Source organism: Lepidochelys kempii, chromosome 8, assembly GCF_965140285.1.
Source record: "Lepidochelys kempii isolate rLepKem1 chromosome 8, rLepKem1.hap1, whole genome shotgun sequence".
Classification (NCBI taxonomy): Eukaryota; Metazoa; Chordata; order Testudines; family Cheloniidae; genus Lepidochelys; species Lepidochelys kempii.
Window position 1 is genome coordinate 55063759 of NC_136387.1, and position 23926 is coordinate 55087684.

The 23926-nt window shown below is 40.6% G+C and overlaps 1 protein-coding gene across 8 annotated transcripts in view; it reads left to right on the plus strand.

The window, feature by feature from the left end:
• RGL1 (ral guanine nucleotide dissociation stimulator like 1) overlaps positions 1-23926 on the plus strand; it is a 150684-nt gene that overhangs the window by 63991 nt on the left and 62767 nt on the right. For all 8 annotated transcript variants that reach the window (XM_073356637.2, XM_073356644.2, XM_073356642.2 and 5 more), the window contains one exon: positions 16619-16827. In XM_073356637.2, the coding sequence (XP_073212738.1) occupies positions 16619-16827 (209 nt within the window). The remainder of the gene's footprint in view (positions 1-16618; positions 16828-23926) is intronic.

The following is a 23926-nucleotide window of genomic DNA, read 5'->3' on the forward strand; positions in this document are numbered from 1 at the left end:
ACAAGACTTTCATTCCTCTCTATGCAAAAACAATTCTCTGTTTAGAAAAACATTGATTGGCAAGAAGAGCTAGAGCAGAGAAGAGAAGAACACCGGGTGCCAGCTCCTGTTGTGACATTTAAAAAAATATTGAACAGGAAGATGTAAGAACACCCTGGGGGAGCACTTGCTTTGTCTTACTCCCTCATGTTAATTGCTTTGTATGTAAGCTATACTTGTTTTACATCCCCATTTGATGCTATCACATGCGTATGTGTGATTTAGCTTAAGTAGTTTGAGCTAAAGTTAAATAAGCCACTCTTAAAATAAGAGTGTCTACACAAAGTTCATCGCTGCCTTAACCAGGTTAACCGATTTACATTAAACTAGTGCAATTTTCTCATGTAGACAAAGTCTAAGTCTTGGGGAGATGGATTAGTAGTTAAGTGATGCAGACAGTGAAAATCTCTCACTCCTGCATGATTATTTACATTGGATTCAATAGCAGTTTTCTCTGATTTCTTGAGTCAATATGATTTTTTTTTTCATTCTGTGCCATACAATGCTGTGTACTGTTTAAATAAGCTTTGTAATATGAAAACAAAGCCACAGATCCAATGAGAGTAAATAAAGCTATGTAGACTTATGTAATATGTTTATATGCAGTAGTTCTGCAATAGAATTATTGTTTGCAGCATCTTTAAATCCATTTCAAGTTCAGCAGTATTGTTTACTGTCTCCCACAGTCATTCTTTGTTTCTAGCAAGTGCACAGGAAGTGATTATTAGTTTAATAATTAAGTTAAATCACATTCCTGGAGAGAAAAATGTTGTTAACTTTTCTTTTTATGGGGGAAGGTATTGCAGTTTTTGAGAACCCAAAAATATAATTACTACTACTAAAAAAAAACAAAAAAAAGCCTTACTCCTTTTGACTACACATGAATCTTGTTTTTCATGATGTTGACCTTTTATTTTCATACAATGAAGTGATTTTGCCACATTAAAACCAACTGACTATATTTGCTGTATTGATAATTCCTGTGACCAAACAGGAGAGTGCAGATCTGGGGGAAAACCATCCCTGTGAACAAATGTTGAATGTGGTTAAGAGATTAGAATTCCACTTTGACAAATTTAGTTTCTGTTTCTGTATGTAAATTATGAGCAACCTCCTCCAGTGGAAGTTTTGCGGGAGGAAGGAGAGCAGGACCAGTCCCTGAAAAATCTCCACTCTGTGTATGCACCGTGTAATCTGCAACATCTGAGCAGGTTGAGAAGGTGAGGATTATGGAGAACTTTGGAATCACTGAGAACGAGCTTGCTTAATGCAGTTTGGGAAGGCATGAATTCATGGAGTGCAGCTGGACAAGGGGATTGATTTCAGAAAAGCCAGTTCTGGGAAATGCTGATGTCTAGGACCATGGTGTTCACTCCTCTGATAAAACCAGTAGAGTAGCACAGTGGATCAGTCACCTGGCAGAGTTTCTAATGAAGGTTTCCCTCAAGACAGGGGGGGTGCGGGATTGCAGATGAGCTAGGGGGATTACTTATTTTATTATTTTACAGCATCAAGTAGTGTGCCAGCTATTTCACAATACAGATAAGACATGATCCTTGCACTGAAAAGATTCAAGTCTAATTTGAGACAATGGTAGAATGAAGGAGGAACAAAACAAACAGGTGGAGATTAGGGAGGAAAGAGAAGGGGACAAAACAGTAAGATACCACAGTTAGTCAGTAAAGGCATGTGCCCAGCACGGTGAAGTTGACTCACTTCTTGTGGCATGGTGATACAAATGAGTCTTCAGGAGGGATTTGAATGTGGAAAGGTCTCATGGAGTGAGCTCCGGCAGGGCAGTTCATCTGTATGGGGAGGTACAGGAAACGAGATGGGGATAGCTGAGGGAGAAGTGGACTAATGGGGTACTGAAGCTGGCATCATTGCTACATTGAAAGGTTAAGGGCGGTGCGATAGGTGAGACTGTAAATGGGCAAGATTATGCAAAGATTTGAAGATGAGCATAAGAAAAACTAAATGGCATGGAGAAGAAGCCAGTGTACAATTTCAAAGATGGGTGTAACACAAGCAGATTGACAGGCTAGGATGATGATTTTAGCAGCTGGCGGGTGGTGATGTGGATGTCTTGAAGGCATGAAAATTCTATCACAGGGGACTTCTAAAACTAGATTAGATAAAACACCAGAAAATGTGCCGTGGGAAACTATGCTGCAGTGATAGGATTAGATTAACTAAATGGTATTTCTTTATGTAGTTTCTATAATTCTTCCATGCAGGATCTTTCTAATACAGACAATGTGGTTCTGGAAAGACCAAAAGGGAATAAGGCTAACTGGTGTTTCCAGATCAGCTCTTCAGACTGTGTAAGTGATTAAAGTAAGGAAGCAAGATTACTAGTAATGTACATTATTTAGACTTGCTGCTAAATTGGTGCAATTTATATGTTTCCCATTTAAGCAACCTCGTCAGTTATTCACATGACATATTGTATAGTCTTCCTTTGCAGCACATAATGCATATCTAAGTGTATTATGAAAAAGCATTATGGTGGTATTGTAAAGACTAATGTTTTATTTTAAAAGATATGTATGTTTTTGTCAGTTTATTTTCTTGTTCATTTAGGGTAGTTGGATTTGTGCTATTGCCTCCTTTATGGGCCTTTTTAATGTATCCCCATTTCCTGGCCTGCCTTCTCATCCTGTCAGGAAGGGGTCTGATGGTATTCTGTACTCAGTCTTTTTTGTCACTGTAGCAGTAGCAGACGCTGACGCCCTGTAGGAATTCAGGATTCTTCTGTTGAGATCGTTCAGGTGCTAAAACCCTATATATTAAGCTCCAGACTAGTTATGCAGAGGTGGTCTTGGAGGGAAATCGTAAGAACAGCCAAGCTTGGGAAGGAATCAGGATGAAATGTGTGTTGTTCTGTTGTTTTTAAGTTACCAATAAAGCCAAACCTCATTGAAGGGGTGAGTTTGGACATTGGCCCAGAGTCCGTATGATCTCTGAGATCAGGGCATGGACACAGCTGTTTTGCAGTCACCACTTGTAACTTCATTCATCTGCTTGTTAAAATGAAAAGAATCTGGAAGTAGGGGTTAGGTTGGGGATCCTCATTATCTGTGAGATTGAATTTGAGATTGGGAATGAAGGCCCCCATTCTGCAAAGTGCCGAATGCCTCCTGAGAGAGCACTTGGCACCTTCAGGAGATGCTCAGGCCCACAGCCTAAGAGCCCAATCCTACTGTCATTGTAATTAATAGGAATTTTTCTATTGGCTGCAATGGGAACAACATGAAGCCATAAAACAGCAAGGAGTTAGGCCCTGTCATAAATATAAAGGGAAAGGTAACCACCTTTCTGTATACAGTGCTATAAAATCCCTCCTGTTACAGAGGCAACATCCTGTTACCTGTAAAGGGTTAAGAAGCTCAGCTAACCTAGCTGGCACCTGACCCAAAGGACCAATAAGGGAACAAGATACTTTCAAATCTTGTGGGGGGGGGGGAAGGCTTTTGTTTGTGCTCTTTGTTTACATGTTTGTTCTCTCTTGGGACTGAGAGAGGCCAGACAGAAATCCATCTTCTCCAACCCATCCTAATCCAAGTCTCCAATATTGCAACCAGTATAGGTAAGCCAGGCAAGGCAGATTAGTTTATCTTTTGTTTTATGTGAATTTTCCCTGTGTTAAGAGGGAGGTTTATTCCTGTTTTCTGTAACTTTAAGGCTTTGCCCAGAGGGGGATCCTCTGTGTTTTAAATCTGAATACTCTGTAAAGTATTTTCCGTCCTGATTTTACAGAGGTCATTCTTTTACCTTTTCTTTAATTAAAATTCTTCTTTTAAGAATCTGATTGATTTTTCATTGTTCTTAAGATCCAAGGGTTTGGGTCTGTGTTCACCTGTACAAATTGGTGAGGATTATTATCAAGCCTTCCCCAGGAAAGGAGGTGTAGGACTTGGGGGGATATTTTGGGGGAAGATGTCTCCAAGTGGTCTCTTTCCCTGTTTTTTGTTTAAAACGCTTGGTGGTAGCAGCATACTGTTCAAGGACAAGGCAAAGTTTGTACCTTAGGTACAAAGTTTTTAACCTAAGCTGGTAAGAATAAGTTTAGGGGGTCTTTCATGCGGGTCCCCACATCTGTACCCTAGAGTTCAGAGTGGGGAAGGAACCATGACAGGCCCAAATTTTCAAGGGTGCACTAATCTTGAATGCCTAAATTTTTAGGGTATGGAAGGGCTCTCAAAAACATACTCAAGGAAAGCTAAATGTGTATGTTTGATTTGCACAGTTGATTTGGAAAAATCTTTCTAGTAAATCTCTTTTTGAAGACTTACTTCTGGAGAGGTGTGAAATGCCAATGGTTAACACACTCCTACCTGGTTTATTTTACACTTTCTTTTGTTCAAGCATCACTGTACTTTAATCTCCCACCACCCCAAAAATATTTGCATATGCGGGATGGTTGTAACTTGTGTCTTGCTTACAGAGGCACCAGCCCCAGAATTGGCCCACGAGGATTTTATAATTACATCTTGTAGGCAATGTTCCTTTTATATTTTTGCTTCCTTTAGCATGTACAATTTTAATATTCGCAATGGGGGAAAAAGTATGTGTGTGAGAGAGAAAATGGGGTACAGGTTAACTGTTGAATTATTAAATCTGATAGAACTGTGAAATCAAAGAAAGAGAAATGACCCATGCTGATCTTTCAGATCCAGTTGTCTTGGTTCAGTGAGGGCAGAGAGTTGGATTGGAGAGGTGGGTGAAAGTCCTTGTGAGAAGCTAGGCAAGAATCAGAATGATGAGGGATTTTTTATTTAAGTTTAGTTTAGTTTTTGTAGGAAAGACTTAGGAAGTTTCACACTCTTTTGGAAGCAAAGGGAAGGTAAATATGTAAATCACACGAGACAGCTAGAGATAAAGGCTGGGACTGAGTGATCAGTGCATCTACAGTTGTTTTGAAAAGCTTCTGTACTGCATAATGAACCTGTCCATTCTCAGAGGACGTCCGTCACCATGAGTGAAATAGTGTGCACTCCTTAGCTGCATAGAAGCTTGCAAAAAATGGGTCAAATTCATAGTTGAGTCTAAGTAGACTTGGCTGAGATTTTCAAAGCCATCTAGAAAATTTGGACACCCCATTTCTATTTATTTTAATGGGAATTGCATAGGCACTTCCGAAAATCCCAGCCACTTTTGTTTGTTTACTTATTTAGACTCCCTTAGATTGTCCAGCTATGCTAGAAGGACTGGAGACACTGGATGTGGTTTAATTAAGCTGCAACTTATTTCTTAAATGTGTCTGGGAGTACCTGGCAGATAAAAGCATACAGTTCATGTAATTCCATAATAATTTACATATACGTGGTGGAGGCTGCTCTCAGCCCTCCCCTTTACCCAGCCTGGCCCCCCAGCCAACTCGCTAAGCATTGAGGGGAGCTATAAAGTGTGTGGGGGGGAGGGAGGTTGATACCATGCTGTACCAGTCATAGGAGCCCCAAACTTCCCTCCTTATAAAGGATTACCTCTTTTATATCCTGTACCAATCCATTTTATCTGATCACCATATCCCTTCCCTCTGGAGTACCTGCACTGGACATCCGCCCCAAGCTTACATAAAGAGTTGGACATTATAGCCTAACCTGTGTTTCATGTTTGCCCCAACTAAGCCCCAAACCTGTTGTGGGGAAGGCAAAAAGCAAAGCAAAAAAAATAACCCAACCCCACCTTGCCTTGGCCAATCTGATGGTGAGGGAAAAAATTCCTTCCCAGCACCCCAGGAAAGGTGCAACTAGCCTAACACCCACAGTGGATCATGACACAACCTGCCATTTAATTACTTCCATGGGTGGGAGGGTTGGTGCTGCTCCACCTGGTCCAGGTAAAAGAGGGCTTTTCCTGCACTGGAAGGGACCTAAATAATCCCCCTTCTCCTCCTGTCATCTGGGGGATGGGTCAGGGATGCTGACCTAGTCTGAAGCTGCCACAGGAAGTTATTCTGGCTCTCTAGCACTTAAAGGGGCCATACACCTCTTCCAGACAATGGCCCCCACCACTTAATATGTGGTGAGATTCATAGACTCCCTCAGACATCACCTCTGAAGTTTGCTAACTTTTCATAACTTCAGAAGAAGGTATAAGAAAGTACACTGTGAGTTAAAGTAGCCCCTGCCCCACTTTAACTTCTGTCTTCTGCCAGATCCTCAATATGTAAATTTCAGAATCTCTTGTGTAATTACGATAGGCTTATAGAATACAAGACTGACAACTATTTAGGAGTGAGGAGTGTGTATTTGGTATATAAATAAAACATGGCTGTAATGCAAGACCTATAGACTGAGGCCTGTAAGATTTTTAGCTTATCCGTACTAGGCTTTAGGCTTAAGAACACTTGACATGAGTTTAATAAAACTCCTTGCGATTAGTTACTACTCAATATTATCCCTCTTCATTGTAGATCCCACCCCCCTGTAATTTTCTTCGGTCAACTCAGTCTTCATCAAGAAAATGCACTTTATAGCTCCCCTGCATTCATCCGATGAGGTGAGCTGTAGCTCACGAAAGCTTATGCTCGAATAAATTTGTTAGTCTCTAAGGTGCCACAAGTCCTCCTTTTCTTTTTGCGGATACAGACTATCACGGCTGCTACTCTGACATGAGTCTTGATCTTCTCTCCTAAAATACACTGTGTTGTTACCAGGGCAGAATAGCTGCTTCCTGTTGCATGAAATGATGATCCCCATATCTCCTCAGAAGCTCCAGTTGGCAGGTTGGGTCAACAATACCTATGCTGGTTTGAGTCAGTTACAGTCAGATTGTCAGCTGCTGCTGTAGATTGCCACTAGCCATACCTGTAAGCAAAAGTTTTACACACTTAGTTTCAGAGGACAAGCAACTCAATATGCAGTTTATGAAGCATATTTAGATCCTTCTGGAATGAAAAGCCCTATGTACCTGTTACAGACATGAAAGTTGCGATATTACAACAGAAAAACTTCAAAACCAGACTCCAGTGAGAGACTGTTGAATTGGAATTCATTTGCAAATTGGATACAATTAACTTAGGTTTGAATAGAGACGGGGAGTGGCTAAGTCATTATGCAAGGTAACCTATTTCCCCTTGTTTCCCCCGCCCCCTCCCCCCTCCCCCGAGCTTCTTGTTAAACGCTTGATTTGTGCTGGAAATGGCCCAATTTGATTATCATACACATTGTAAGGAGAGTGATCACTTTAGATAAGCTATTACCAGCAGGAGAGTGGGGTGGGGGGAGAGAAAACCTTTTGTAGTGGTAAACACCCATTTTTCCATGGTTTGTGTGTATAAAAAGATCTTCTGTACTTTCCACAGTATGCATCCGATGAAGTGAGCTGTAGCTCACGAAAGCTTATGCTCAAATAAATTGGTTAGTCTCTAAGGTGCCACAAGTACCCCTTTTCTTTTTGCGAATACAGACTAACACGGCTGTTACTCTGAAATATGTACCTGTTAATTTCTTGTTAATTAATTATCTTTAAAGTAATTCTTTGGAAAAAAAATTGACTGAAGTGAGGTGTGTGTGTTACCTAGTACAGTGCTTGAGGAGTTGTTGGTTGGAAGTTCCTGTTCTTACACACTTTGCTGGGCAATTCAGTTATATTATTTTTTTTCTTTACTTTTGTCTTGGGTTTAATCTCTCTTCATGACAGTTTACAAAGCTGTATTTTTCCATGTAGGTCCCTTTTAACATTTCTCTAAGCAACATATGAATTTATGAATCTGTCTGTGAAGTTTTAGACTAAATGTGCCATAGATTTCCTTTGTTCTCCCAAGGCAAGTGGCAGGTCTGTTTGCACTTCCGAATGTTGTGCTTTTGATGGTTTTAAAAAAATGGTGGGACGATTTATTCTCAGCATGTCTAAAGATGAAAGTAGTTACTGTACAAATGTGCTAAATATCCTATATTTAAAGGTGCACTGTCAATTTAAAGACCATGGGTAAAATTTTCAAAAGTATCTGAGTCCCATTGTCAAAAGTGACATAGGTACTTAATAGCCTCAACGCAAGTCAATGACAGTTAGGTTCCTATGTGCCTAAGTCACAGTTGAAAATGGGTCTTCAGAGTTAATCACATTTGAAAATTCTACCCCATATCTTTTTAATCAAACAAATCTTCTTAGATGTTAACATTTTAAATAATTAAACTGGAAGAATATTTAAAATCCAGTTTACTTGTCACTGTTTATCCGGTTTGTTTTCTTTCAATATTTCAACTTGGATATTGAAAATAAATTTAATCAATTTCACTTTTGTTCACAGTCAGTTTCACTTTCAGAGTCCAAGTGCTACCTGTTTGGGTTGCAGACGCTGCAGGGGACTGTTTCTTTGTTTCAAAACAGTTGTTTCCAAAGGCATATATTTTAAATAGTGAAAACCTTCTATAGGTCTTTGTTTTGGTAAAAGCTTGGTGTAACATCATGTAGATATTGAGCAAATTTCAGTTGGTGATGTCCTTTTAAGTTTTTCAGTATTCCTTGCTACTAATATACACCATTAACTGAGCGACATCAATATACCATTCCTTTATAATGCCATTATAGTTTGATGGGTAGCAGTCTTGTGTTTGGCCCACAAGATTGTGGATTCAAGTCCTATACCATGACTTGGGCACATACCAAATGCTTAAATTGTAGTGTGCTGGTATAGCCTAGGTCAGGGGTGGCCAACCTGAGCCTGAGAAGGAGCCAGAATTTACCAACGTACATTGCCAAAGAGCCACAGTAATATGTCAGCAGCCCCTCATCGGCCCCACACCACCGCTCCCAGCGCCTCCCACCCACCGGCAGCCCTGCCGATCAGTGCCTCCCCCTCCCTTCCCACACCTCCCGATCATCTGGTTCATGGTGTGCAGGAGGCTCTGGGGGGGGGAGGAGCGAGGGCATAGCAAGCTCAAGGGCGGGAAGGGATGGAGTGGGGGCAGGGCCTGTGGCAGAGCCAGGGGTTGAGCAGTGAGCACCCCGGCAAATTGGAAAGTTTGGCGCCTGTAGCTTCAGCCCCAGAGCCAGTGCTTATTACAAGGAGCCGCATATTAACTTCTGAAGAGCCGCATGTGGCTCTGGAGCCACAGGTTGGCGACCCCTGGCCTAGGTGCTGCTTTCCTTTCTGTCTGTCTGTGGTGGTGTCTTTGTGGAAATTAAAGCTTCTCTGGTATTTTGTGGAAGGAGCAGTAGATAACCTCAGCTTCCTGGCCAGTAACCTCAACGGGGGGAGGCAGAAAGGCTCTAATATAATAATAGGCTGTGTGATCTGTTATTGAACTCATAATGGCTGTCACATTTGCCTATACATTTCCTGCTGTCCTAGTAACAAACGCATTGTAATTTAGGACACTCTGAGTATGGTTCTGTATTATTACTGTTTATTGAGTTCAGAAGGTGTGTGTTGGGTTCTTCGCTAAAAGAGAAACTGGCAAAATCATTGCCCCAAAGAGTTTACAGTCTAAGTCCCCAGTCCTGCAGCTAGCTGTGTGGTGGATCCCTGTACCTACATGGAGCCCAGTTAAGTCAGTGGGGCTCCATGCAGGTGCAGACATCTGCCTGCATGATGGCAGTAGCAGCAGGGTGAAGGCCTCAATTGTAAATGACAATGCAACCAAACTCTGTTCTGTGGGTGACCTTTATGTTGATGTTATATGCCAATCGCCCTATTACTACTCTCTTTGAAGTCCGCATGAGTTGAGGGAGCTCAGCATCTCACAGGATGTTAACCTAAGGGACTTTCAATCCACATGGAGCATCATTGTTGTGTGTGGGAGTTGTACGTATGGATGAAGTTGTGTGCTATAAAGCCCTAAGAATGCAGCATTAAAACTGGATTGGCCCTTCACAGTACATACCATTCCAAGGGGTTGATAGAGATTGTTAGAAACACATCAGTTTAATAGCTACCTATTCTGATGAATAAAGGATATATCTCAGTTTACTCTTAGGTAGTTTTGTCTGGTGTTGAGATATTCTCCTTAGGTGGTAGGAAGCTGTTTGCTAATCAAGCACATGCACAAAATATCAGTGCTAGAATTCTTTTGATTGGAGGAAGTCACTGTGAAATAGAGACATATGGCCTGATTTTCAGAGTTGTTGGGGTCCCATGAATCCCAGTTAAGTTAATGCAAGCCTGAGGTGCTCAGCATCTTTGAAAACCAAGCCATTAGACATTCATATTGAAGGAAACATTGAGGTAAACTTTTTAAAACTGAAATTTCAGAATTGGCATGTGCCCTCCAGTGACTTTAAGGGATGTCATATGTCTGTAATCGCTTCAGAGGCTCCTTTTTAAAAGCAGTAGATACAGTATTCTCATAGGCAGACAGCTGGCCCAAAGCAAACATAAAAACTCCTCATGCTTTTGGGTACCCTGGTCATGTCAGTAAAGAGATGATCTCTGATTAAATCCAGATTGAGCAGTTTCCTGTTAGCATGCTAGCTCAGCCCACAATGTCTTATTCTGTAAGTCTGTGTTATTGAACTCTTGTCTGCCAAGTCTTTTTTCCTTTTAAACTTCAAGGCAGAGTTGCTGAAATAATGCAAATAAAAACAGTCCCTAAAAGTCCCTTAAAATGATTTCTAGCAGCTTGCTCTTTTGCTGGCAAACTCAATTTTGGGTTGTCAGCGTTTTTTTGTTAGCATTCTTGCAGTATGATGTCTTGGGCAAGTTACAATTAAAGTGTATTTTTGTGTGCGTTTCAGTCTTAGAGCCAGATTCTCCTCTTCATCTGCATGCTGACGTGAATGGGAGCTTTGCGTGTGGAATAAGAGTAGAATATGGCCTTAACTTTAATGTAAAAGGAAAAAAATTCTGCTAGATACAAAATAATGTTAAGTTAAATACAATGAAGCACAAGTTCCTCTTAATGAAGTGAAGGGAACTGTGTTAAATAATTAATAGCTGATTTGAAAAATCAAAACTTTAACAGCGAAGTATCAAAAAGGAGGTTCGATTTTTTTTTTACATGCAAATTGCTTGTTTTAGTTTATTCACAAAATTAAGTTTTGCTTAGAAAATTTTTTTACTTACAAAAATAATAGTAGTAATAACGTGTTGCTTTATGCCTTTTCTGAGTGGGGTTGTAGAGTGCCACGGCAAATCGCATACTTTTTCAATCACAAAAGGTTCATAAATGGCAATTCTGAGATTTTTGTGGGTCAAAATCTTCAAGTTACAGTGGTGTAACTCCATTTATTTCAATGGGGTTGTATTGACACCAGTGCACTTGAGACTAGGTTCTGCTCCATACTGCTATCCATGGTGTAGGCACTTCATGCCAGTGAGTTCACAATAAGGTCCTAATCTGTTTATAATATTAGCATTACCTTATGTATTATCAAGATGTGGTTATTAACTCCCTTGACCCTCTCCTTATCTATGTATCCTTTCTCATTACCCTCTGTTGCTCTTCCTGTAAACTACTCCAAACAAGGAGAAGTCAGCGGGACTCCTCCAGAGGTATCCAGCCACATGGAGCAATTTGCAAGATTAAGACCTTGGATAACAAGCTCCTTGGGTCAAGGATTGTGCTTTGTTTGCAGTTTAGAAAGCCTAGCACATTGTGGGATGCTACTGGAAATAAATGATGATAATAAATAATTTTCCATGGACTTTAGGGATGTAGAAATTATTGATCATCACTGTTTTGGTTCCCTGCCTGAATCATCTGTATAAGAGCAGCTAATGATATTTTAATGTAAGAGGGAAGGCGTGTTGTTCCTTGGTCTACAGGCCCAAAGCATATGCTAAAACAAAAGAAGTGTCCTCATTCACAAGTGAGATGCAGCTGCTTTAAAGTAAGATTTCAGATAATGCTCATTTTCTCAAACTGAAGGAAGGATTTAGTTTTTAAGTGATTTATAAAAAAAAAATATTAAAGTCTATATTATAAATGTAAAAATGATTTGCAGTGGGGATTAAAGCCACTTAAGGGGAAATTTAGCAAACTAAAGATTTTCCATTTATCTTCTCACCCTGCATGTACCTATCACTGAATGATACAAATCCACAGTTTGTTCCCAAATTGGTTTCTTACAACTTCTTAAGATTGATTGTTCATCATTAGTAAGTCTTCAAACTGGCTGGATTGTTTTAAGTTAGTGAAGTAAAATATATATATATGTAAAATCTTCTGTTAGTCTCCATAGTCTAAAACACGACAGTGACCAAACCTATATATAAAAGAGATCTGAAGAAAAATTGCTAGTTGGATCCTTTATTATAACATTGGTCTCTGATTTTGAAGCAAAGTAGCTACAAAGGCAAAATGGATCAAGATTAACAATTAGTGACAGTGACTTGACAAATATTTAAATGATATTTTAATTACTTTCCTATTTAGGCTGGTGTGTGCAAATAATACTTGTATCCTATGACTGTCTAATCACTGATTATTTATATAGCATCAGAGGTATGCTAGGTATTATACCCATTTTACATATGGGTAAACTGAGATATACAGAGGCTAAGGGCTGGATTATGACTGGTTTTGCATATAAGAGCTGAGTGAGTAAGGTGCAAGGAGCCTTCCCTTGCCTGTAGCCCCCTGCAAAGTAGCTAGACACAGTTGTAGACCACCTCAAAGTGGGTGGGGAGAAAACAGGGCTATGTAGCTGTCTGGCCTCAAAGGGAAGCATATACTGCACCCTCTGGAAAGAATGCCCGGCATATGTTCTCCTCCCATGCCAGGGAGCTCTGGGAGATATTGTGCCTCCCTGAGCTACCTTACCTCCCAGAGTTCCTACTGGAGCAGTGTGGCCCTACATCTCCCCGGTACTGAGGGCTGTACCTTAATGACACAATCTGTCCATAACTGACTAGCCCTGGCCACACAATTAATTGTTGGCAGAGCCAGGACCTAAAGCCCTAACTCCCACTTTCCTGGCCTGACTCCCAGACAACAGTCATCCTTCCTAGCCAGCTACACTATCAAGAAAAAAGAAAGGAGTTTCTTCTTGTAAATAGGAGTGAATACAGTTCCACGGATATCTATCACTATATTGCCAATACTTGTACAAAGTGGGGTCAGCACTCTGAGCCCTGTAAAAATGATCTGAGAAGCAGATGAGAAGAGAACTAAAGTATCAGGCTAACTCAAGCAGCCTTATAGGAAGAAGATCCCCACACCAAGTTAGCAGATAAAAGTCTGATTCAGCATCCCATTAAAGTCAATGGGTGTTGGATTGGTCTCCAAATAGTGCTTGACTTAGTTGCACAAGTAGTCCCGTTAAAGCCAACAGGACTACTTGAGTGAGTCAGGCCTGATCTACACATACAGTTGTGCTGATTTAACTAAAGGTGTGTTTTAAAGTTAGATTTAGTTAAATGGGTGGAACTTTGCATGTGGACACTTCTAAATCAGGGACTATCTTTTTGTTCAGTTTTTGTACAGTGTCTAGCACAATGGAGTTCTGGTCCTTAACTGGGGCTTCTAGGCACTACTGCATTACATAAACTAACAATTTAAATCTGGCGTTGAAACTGTAAATGTACAGAGGCAAACTAAGATGATATAATTAGTTTTAAACTGATATTAGTTTGGACAATTTTAAATAAACTGGTAAATGAGTGCATTTTTGTGTGTAGACAAGCACTCGGCACATAGCATTTGCCTCTATAAAGGACATCTTGGTTGTAGCAGAGCAGGTCTGGCCTCACCTTTTTTTTTTTTCTTTATAGAGCCCTATTATGGTTTGGTTTTGATAAAACTTGTTTAACTAAAACTCCCTGCACTAAACAGCTGAGAGAAAATCTGTCTGTGAAAAAGTTTGTTGGACTGCATTGATTGTTTTTGCCAGCCTATGTGTCGTTATGATATCAAAGTATAGCAAGTGGGGTGATATGAACAAACACAACATAATATGTTGTTGGTTGGTTGAATGGACAAAGGAGCCCTTAGAGTCCCATTGGATGGTCTGCATCAATGGAGGAGAAGAGTACCAGCCCTCAAGCACTTCAAGCCGTACGCTGACCTTAAGACGCACGCATTTCTCTTACTGCTGTCCATAGTAGTGCCACAAATAGATTGAAGACAATATATGGTCCTCAGAGCTATTCATAAAGTAGATGCAGAGGTGGTTGACTGTGCTCTAAGAATGGTGGCAGCCATTTTGGTGAAGAATTCTAGACGGGAAACCTATGTTGGAAACTCAGTCACGAGAGTTTCTTCCTCAAAGCATCACGTGTGGACACAACAGCAGTTGGCTACCTCAGAGAAGCCAGACTCAGGCTTGCAGTTTTCTAAAAGAATTTTAAAGATCACAAAACTGTGTGTGGGACAAAGTGACTGGAAATTGATAATTGACTAACAAGCCTTTGTTTGTGTCTTGCTAGTTTGAATCCAGTCCAAGCTGGTAGTTACCAAAAGTCACAAACATCTTATGGCTGTTTGGTGGCTTCAGTCCAGTGCCAGGTGTTTGTGTCTCAGAAAGCGCCTTCATAGTTGCCATTAACAAGTGCTTTATTTGGCAGTCTCGTCAGAGAGACCAGTGATTGGCTGAGCATGGAGATTGAACTTCCTTCTAACTCCTAGAGGTGGTCCTTTCCGGGAAGGTTGAACTATGTTGCCAAAGCAACATGCAGAAATTTGTACTTCTGCTATTCAAGTTGCACCTGCTCTGTAGATTGAGGACCCCAGACTCTGGCACCTTTCACAAATGTTGAATTCAGATAAAAAAAAACAGTTATTTAACAAAAATTACAGAATTTCACAGAGGGACAGATGGGGAAAGGAGAAGCAGCTGTGGTGATATTATATTGCTGTTAGCTCAGGGGAGAGAGGCTGGGTGTGGGGAAACCAGCTGTGAGACACTGTCTCCATCTCAAGGTTAAGTATCAGTGGAATGTCATGTGTAAGCTAGTGTCTGAAAGCTACCAGTAAACAAACTATTCAATGTCCTAATTCTGAAGTGCAATGGAAATGGCTTGAACTCCTCCTATTCCGTCTTGAGACGGTAGCAAAAATTAATGATAGATGAGACTAATTAGCTCATTTAGACCATCCTTGGTCAGTGCGTGGTTATTCCCTACAACATATTTATTAGTGCTCCATCCAGTCTAATTTTAAATTAGAATTACAATGTCTAAACAATGGGGCTTCCACCACTTCTTGTGGGAGATCATACTACAGTCTAATAGACCTTGTGGTCAAGAAATGTTTCTTGATATCCTAAATTTTCCTTTGCATGATCCCATTACTCTTCAATATATACATTTTTCCTACCCTAAATTGTACACATCTTGTATCTATATAAAACTAACTTTATATTTAAAAGAGCTATTTTCATTTATTCAAACTGTATTTCAATTGTTAATTTACACAAGTCAGAATATGTTGCTTGCTGGGGATTGTTAACACTTTTCTTCCCATCTGGGATTGCAGACTCTCACAGACAGGTATGAACCATCTACTTCTCTCCAAGGAAACCGCTTTTTTTCCCATTCATGAAAGTTTATTGATATTAGCTGTAGGTAGGCTGGATGACACCATTCATTGCAAGGTAACTGAGGAGATACACTTCAGCATACATTCCCCAAGTTGAATCTACAGTACCCCAGTTACACTGGCACAAAGGGTTTTTTTAAAAAAGAAAAAACTATACACCTTGCTGAAGTCTCCTCTCTCCTGCTCTCTGCCTTTTTATGCCAATAGCCTCTAATACAATTCTTCCTTAAAATTGGGCAATTTAAAAGCAAAAAAGGGAAATTCTCATCAAATTGATGCAGTCATTACTATTATATTTTATTTATTAGTGTTTGCATTTATATCTTTCATTTATATAGCACTTGTAATCTCAGATATCTTTACAAACAAGTATATGAACTATTCTCAGGGATCATTTTCCATTACTGACATATAATCAACTCTACAACTCTTCCCATTGACTTCAACAGACATTAGATCAGGCTCTAAACCGTACACAAAAATACTATACAAAAATGTAGATATGCTGAGAAATATTGCATCTTATTGAAACAACGAGAAATAGCGACAGAATGTAATGATACATTTGGGATTTGACTAGGACACTGGAGTTAACACCCTCCTTTTGCAAAAAGCATTATGGAATGTTGGATGACCACAAGTGTTCAGGACGTCAGTTTTACATCTCGTCTAAACTTGGCACCTTCTGCACATAATTTCCACCCCCTGCGTCCGTGCTCTAAACACCCGGCTGTAGGTATTGATTTTAATACTGATTTAGAAATATGAGAGCCACTGAATCCCCAGTATTACTTCCTCTCATACCTAGATGTTTCTTACAGGTCTCTTATCCCAGTACTAATCTGGTTTAGATTGTAAGATCTAATGGCATCATAACGTGTGGTGGTTTGACTACACTCAGCTACTGAAACATCAGGTGAAGGATATCAAAGAAATTATTTTTAAAAGGGTAAACAATTCTAAAGTGTTGCATCAATAGACCCATCTTCTAGAGTTCAATGGTTATCAAAAATGACAGAATATTTCAGGAATTGAAGGCATGCTGTCATTTATCCCTTACCCAAAAAGCATAGTTTAACTTGTTGTTTGGTGTGGTAATTCTTCTCATTTGGGGTATTTGGTTTCTCCCATGCTTTTGATTCTTTATTTCACAGGTTGAAGGGGACCAATTGCCTCCAGGACATACCGTCAGCCAGTACGAAACATGTAAGATCAGAACAATAAAAGCTGGTACTCTGGAGAAACTTGTGGAGAACCTGCTGACGGCTTTTGGGGACAATGACTTTACCTACATTAGCATCTTTCTGTCAACATATAGGGGCTTTGCCTCTACTAAAGAAGTACTGGAACGTCTCCTCGAAAGGTAAGAGTTAGTGGGTGGGTAGCTATAGAGAAAATAATGATATGGAAAACTATCATGTCATGTGCATGACGAGGAGCATTGAAAGGAATTAGCTCAAATGTATTGAAGTTGTATTTGAAATGCTACATGATATTTAGATATTTCAAAATCAGTGATGATTCCTACAAGCTTGGAAAATTCAGTACTGTATTTCAGCTTAACCACTGAGTTGATAAATGTCTCTCCTCCTCACTTCATAATGCCATCGCCGCCAAATAGGGAGAGATGGCTAGTTTGGGCTACTAAAGAACCAGATTGTGACCACTGTAGGGAAAGTGGCATAACCAACCAAAGTCAGAGTTGTCACTGAATTCAAGCCATTAGTATCCCTGTGCATAGTCTCCTGTATGCAGGCTACACAGAAGGGGCCATTGCTGTGTCAAGACATAGACTATGCATGAGCATACAAGCCTGTTCCATACCTACTACACTGTGCCAGAATACTCATCCTTATTTCCTGTCATGAAAGGACAGCAGATTGGCCTTTTTGATTTTTGAGGGAAGCCATGACACAGGCACTGGTTTTTTTTTTTTTTGGAGAGCTCAGTGGTTCCAGAATACAAAATCTAAGGTAGAAAACCATTTAATCTCAAAAGAATCCAGGTTTAGGTGGAGTTAGTAAGGTGATTGGTCCATACATAACCAACATCAGTTATCAGTCTGTAACATTCCATGCTCTTTATTCTGCTTATAAGTTAAGAATGGCTTTTTGGGTAGGAGTACTTTAAGTTGTTAACATCACCATAGTGTAATCATTTTGCCATCTCAGCAGTTTTTTTCCTCTCTCTATTTATCACTGGATCTCCAAAGGGATAGAGGGACATTTTATTTCTTGTGCTTATTTAGTTAGCATGTTGTCAAAATCAAGTGATGTACAGAAAGGCTATAGCATTGTCTAGTAATTAGAGCAGGATACTGGGAGTTGGGACGCCTGGTTTTCTAGTCTTGGCTATCCCACTGACTTCCTATGTGGTACTGGGCAAGACATACACATTTTCCATGCTTCAGTTTCCCCATCTGGAAAATGGGTATAATAATGCTTATCTCACAGGACTGTTGTGTGACTTCATTAATAATGATGCTAAAGTGCTTAGAAGACAGGCCCTGTGTGACTCTTATGATACAAAGTACTGTTCGAGTACAAGAACTGTAGGAGCATAAAAGCCATGTAACATGTAGGAGTGGTGAAAGAGAAGCCACACTGGGGAAGAAGAAAACAAGGTTAGCTTTAGACTTGAGAATGCCCCTGTCAATCTGCCAAGATCCAAAGGTGAGACACAATGGGTGACCAAAACCGACAATGAGGAGAACACAAATGTTATTCATGCAGAGAACTAAAAATGCTATAGGAGTCTTTCCTTTAGTGTGAGAAACTCTTTCCATAACCTCAGTTTCATGATTCTTTGCTTCTGATGTAAATAATTTTCAACAATAAACATGAGGGGACACCACTTTTGTGTGGAATGTAGGGAACTTCGGAGCTCCAAGGAGTGACGACTCTCAAAATGAGGGACATTAAAGAGGTGCGCCTTGAGAATCTCTCACCCATAAGCACATGAATTGCCAAAAAGATTTAGAGAGTGAACGAACTGGGTATATGCATATAGATTGGCTTGTTTGTTGTGTCACATCCCATAATGAAACTTCTATGGCATATAACTATTTTATAGGGAAATATTTCTATCAGCAGGAACTTTTTAAAAAATTATAAAATGGTTGGAATTACTAAAATAAGTATTTAAAAATTCAACTTGACTTTATTTAAAAGCATCTATTTTAAACACTATTTCCCTGACAGTACAGTTGCTTTTGACTTGCCTCCTGGTTCCCAAACTGTACTCTCTTCCATGTCTTTTACATTCTCCTGTATTAATCAGATATGTACAAAAGAAGATTGCCTTTTGTGCTATGAACAATTAGAAGTTACCAGTGGGTACATTAATCCAAATCAACCAGTCAAAGAGGGCTTCAAGCCAGATGACACAATTCTAGCTAAAAAATGGGTTGATTTGAAATAAAATACATGCCTTGTATACTCATTCATTAGTCTGTTCATTTATAAGCCTACACCCCCCCCCCCAAGATGGATAGTTAAAAATAGTAAAAACTGTGTGACCCTTTCATAAGCCGACCCTATATTTCAGGGGTTGGCAAACTTTGGCTCCCGGCCCGTCGGGGTAAGCCGCTGGTGAGTTGGGATGTTTTGGTTACCTAGAGCGTTCACAGGCACAGAGCCCCTCAGCTCCCAGTGGCCACGGTTCCCCATTCCCAGCCACAGGGAGCTGCGGGAAGTGGTGTGCCACTTCCCGCAGCTCCCATTGGCTGGGAACGGCGAACTGCAGCCACAGGGAAACTGAGGGGCTCCATGCCTGCAGACGCTTCAGGTAAACAAAACAACAATGTATTAGATATTCAATTCAATTATTTCATAGAGTTTAAAATAATCAAATTTTGGTGTAGACCTGTTTGAGCTGACCCCTGCTCTTTGATGCTTCACTTTTTTACCAAAAATATTCGGTTTATGAACGAGTATATATGGTATTTCTGCCTTTAAGAGTCCAGGAGATGTGTGTGTTCCCCTTGTTGCATGGGTTTTTAATTTGGTTGCTCCAACTCTTTTATTTCTTTGTAGTTGTCATTTAGGTGCTGTTGAGATCATGGCTCTGTTGTGCTACACACTGTACAGACACACACTAAGAGACAGCCCCTGGCCTGAGGAGCTTACATTCTAAAGAGGCAAGACAGAAAGGGATTATTATGCCCATTTTAATAGGGGGAAAACTGAGGCACAGGGAGATTAAGTGACTTGCCCACTCACACAGGAAGTTTGGAAATTTAACCTAGGTCTTCTATGTTCAAATCTAGTGTCTTTACCACAAAACCATCCTTGTTCTTTGTTTCAGAGTAGCAGCCATGTTAGTCAGTATCCACAAAAAGAACAGGAGTACTTGTGGCACCTTAGAGACCAACAAATTTATTAGAGCATAAGCTTTCATGAGCTACAGCTCACTTCATCAGATGTATAGAATAGAACATATAGTAAGAAGATATATATATACACATGCACAGAAGTTGGAAGTTTCCATACAAATTGTAAGAGGCTAATTAGTTAAGATGAGCTATTATCAGCAGGAGAAAAAAACTTTTGTAGTGATAATCTAGATGGCCCATTTAGACAGTTGACAAGAAGGTGTGAGGATACTTAACTTAGGGAAATAGATTCAATATGTGTAATGACCCAGCCACTCCCAGTCTCTATTCAAACCCAAGTTAATGGTATCTAGTTTGCATATTAATTCAAGCTCAGCAGTTTCTCGTTGGAGTCTGTTTTTGAAGCTTTTCTGTTGCAAAATTGCCACTCTTAAATCTTTTACTGAGTGGCCGGAGAGGTTGAAGTGTTCTCCTACCGGTTTTTGAATGTTATGATTCCTGGTGTCAGATTTGTGTCCATTTATTCTTTTGCGTAGAGACTGTTCAGTTTGGCCAATGTACATGGCAGAGGGGCATTGCTGGCACATGATGGCATATATCACATTGGTAGATGTGCAGGTGAACAAGCCCCTGATGGCGTGGCTAATGTGGTTAGGTCCTATGATGGTGTCACTTGAATAAATATGTGGACAGAGTTGGCATCGGGCTTTGTTGCAAGGATAGGTTCCTGGGTTAGTGTTTTTGTTGTGTGGTGTGTGGTTGCTGGAGAGTATTTGCTTCAGGTTGGGGGGCTGTCTGTAAGCGAGGACTGGTCAGTCTCTCAAGATCTGTGAGAGTGAGGGATCATTTTTCAGGATAAGTTGTAAATCTTTGATGTGCTGGAGAGGTTTTAGTTGGGGGCTGAAGGTGACAGCTAGTGGCGTTCTGTTATTTTTCTTTGTTGGGCCTGTCCTGTAGTAGGTGACTTCTGGGTACTCTTCTGGCTCTGTCAATCTGTTTCTTCACTTCAGCAGGTGGGTATTGTAGTTTTAAGAATGCTTGATAGAGATCTTGTAGGTGTTTGTCTGTCTGAGGGATTGAAGCAAATGTGGTTGTATCTTAGAGCTTGGCTGTAGACAGTGGATCGTGTGGTGTGTCTTGGATGGAAGCTGGAGGCATGTAGGTAAGTATAGCGGTCAGTAAGTTTCCGGTATAGGATGGTAGTTTCTGTGACGATCGCTTATTAGCACAGTAGTGTCCAGGAAATGGACCGCTTGTGTGGATTGGTCTCGGTTCAGGTTGATGGTGGGATGGAAATTGTTGAAATCATGGTGGAGTTCCTCAAGGGCTTCTTTTCCATGGGTCCAGATGATGATGATGTCATCAATGTAGAGCAAGTAGAGTAGGGGCGTTAGGGGACAAGAGCTTAGGAAGCGTTGTTCTAAGTCAGCCATAAAAATTTTGGCATACTGTGGGGCCATGCGGGTTCCCATAGCAGTGCCGCTGACTTGAAAGTATATATTGTCCCCAAATGTGAAATAGTTGTGGGTGAGGACAAAGTCACAAACTAATTAGCCTCTTAAAGTTTGTACGGAAACTTCCAACTTCTCTGCATGTGTGTGATATATATATCTTCTTACTATATGTTCCCTTCTATGTATCCGATGAAGTGGGCTGTAGCCCACGAAAGCTTATACTCTAATAAATTTGTTAGGCTCTAAGGTGGCACAAGTACTCCTGTTCTTCTTGTTCTTTGTGTTACCTTCGTTCTCTTCCCAGTTCACATACTGCACATTTGTAACTTACCAATGTGTAAAAACAATCGTGCACTGAGGGGCAAATTCAGAACCCACTGCTCCACCGTGCTGGGGTTGGGAGGAAGGAATCAGTCCCAGACTGCAATGCAGCTCTCTGGAGAATAGCACGGCCTGATAGCTGGAGTAAACTCTGCAGGCCCTTATGTGCCGCCTGAGAACTACAGACACCCTTGCCCTGTTTTTGCCTACTGCATTCTACTGTGCAGGGGACTCTCATGGACTGGTAGTCTGTCCTGTTCACAGGTTGTGCTTGCCATGGGTAACCTGACTATAACCAGTTTCAGCCCTTCTGCAGCCAAAACTGCTTCTGTTCCACCACCAAAGGCTCATCTGAGGCCACACAAAAGAAGGCTGGATTAGCCCCTTATTGCTGGGCATTCTGCTAGATTTGTATATTCCCTGCAATTTCTTGTGATTCATGCCATAGGTGACTATAGAAAATGAGCAGATAAGGACGACTGATACATTAGGAAATTGTTGTAGAAGGGGGCAACTGCTAAGGACATAGTTTTCATTATAAGTCGCTCTCTACTCATTCCTACTACATGAGTTTCGTCATCTGAAAACATAGTGACACAACTGGCACAGATTGGCACCATTGTTTGTAATGTTGACCAAGGACTGGTCATCTCTGGGGTGTCTAAGTCAGGGTTGATTGAGGCACGTTAGCTGGGGATGGTTGCGGGGTGGTAAGGTGGAGGCCTGCACTGGGGTTGCTCGTGCTGTTCCTGTTTTGTGGTTCAGTAGGGAACATCAGTCTCCAAAGTTGTCAGTCCAGCACTTTCATGAGTACTAAAATGAATACAGTAAAATTTAATGCCCTTCAGCTGGGGATTTAAGAACTCTAAGCTCAGGGATGGTGTCATAAATATAAAGGGAAGGGTAAACACCTTTAAAAATCCCTCCTGGCCAGAGGAAAAACCTTTCACCTGTAAGGGGTTAAGAAGCTAGGATAACCTCACTGGCACCTGACCAAAATGACCAATGAGGAGACAAGATACTTTCAAAAGCTGGGGGGAGGGAGAAACAAAGCCTCTCTGTCTCTGTCTCTCTGTCTGTGTGATGCTTTTGCCAGGGACAGAACAGGAATGGAGTCTTAGAACTTAGTAAGTAATCTAGCTAGATATGCGTTAGATTCTGATTCCTTTAAATAGCTGAGAAAATAAGCTGTGCTGAATGGAATGTAGATTCCTGTTTTTGGGTCTTTTTGTAACTTAAGGTTTTGCCTAGAGGGATTCTCTATGTTTTGAATCTAATTACCCTGTAAGGTATTTACTATCCTGATTTTACAGAGGTGATTCTTTTTACTTCTATTAAAATTCTTCTTTTAAGAATCTGATTGCTTTTTCATTGTTCTTAAGATCCAAGGGTTTGGGTCTGTGTTCACCTATGCAAATTGGTGAGGATTTTTATCAAGCCTTCCCCAGGAAAGGGGGTGTAAGGGTGGGGAGGATTTTGGGGGGAAAGACGTTTCCAAATGGACGCTTTCCCAGTAATATACCAGTTACACGTTTGGTGGTGGCAGTGATAAAGTCCAAGGGCAAAAGGTAAAATAGTTTGTACTTCGGGGAAGTTTTAACCTAAGCTGGTAAAAGTGAGCTTAGGAGGTTTAGGTCCCCACATCTGTACCCTAGAGTTCAGAGTGGGGAAGGAACCCTGACAGATGGGAATCGGGGGATAATCCTTTGCAAGAACAGACCATACCAAAGCCATCAGCCAAGGTTTTGGTTGGTGGTTTTTGGGTGTTTGGTTTTTAACCATTAAAAATGATCAAACTCCAATAAGCTACATTTATTTAATGACAGGTTTCAGAGTAGCAGCCGTGTTAGTCTGTATTCACAAAAAGAAAAGGAGTACTTGTGTGGAATGCGTCTGATGAAGTGAGCTGTAGCTCACGAAAGCTTATGCTCAGATAAATTTGTTAGTCTCTAAGGTGCCACAAGTACTCCTTTTCTTTTTATTTAATGGAATCACAAAGAATCATTTGGAGACCCTTGCTTTACCAGGAAAGCTTGTAGGCTCTCCCGGATTGCTCTCGGGCTTTTTTCCTGAGCAGAGATGCACCCAAGGAAATTAAAGTCTAAGCAATGCACATTAATGTAATGTTGAGGTTATGACTTTAGATTCACAAAGGTTAGGAAATGGAAAAAAGTAAGTTTCTCATGGTAAAGTTAACACATCAGGGTTGTGGCTTCTATTTCTATGTTGCTTTGTAAATGTGTACATTATAGCAGGGATTTTCAATGTCACCTAAAGGAGTGAGATACCCAAATTCCATTGGGCACCTAACTCCCTAAGCTTCCTCTAAAAATCACAGCCTAATATATTAATGT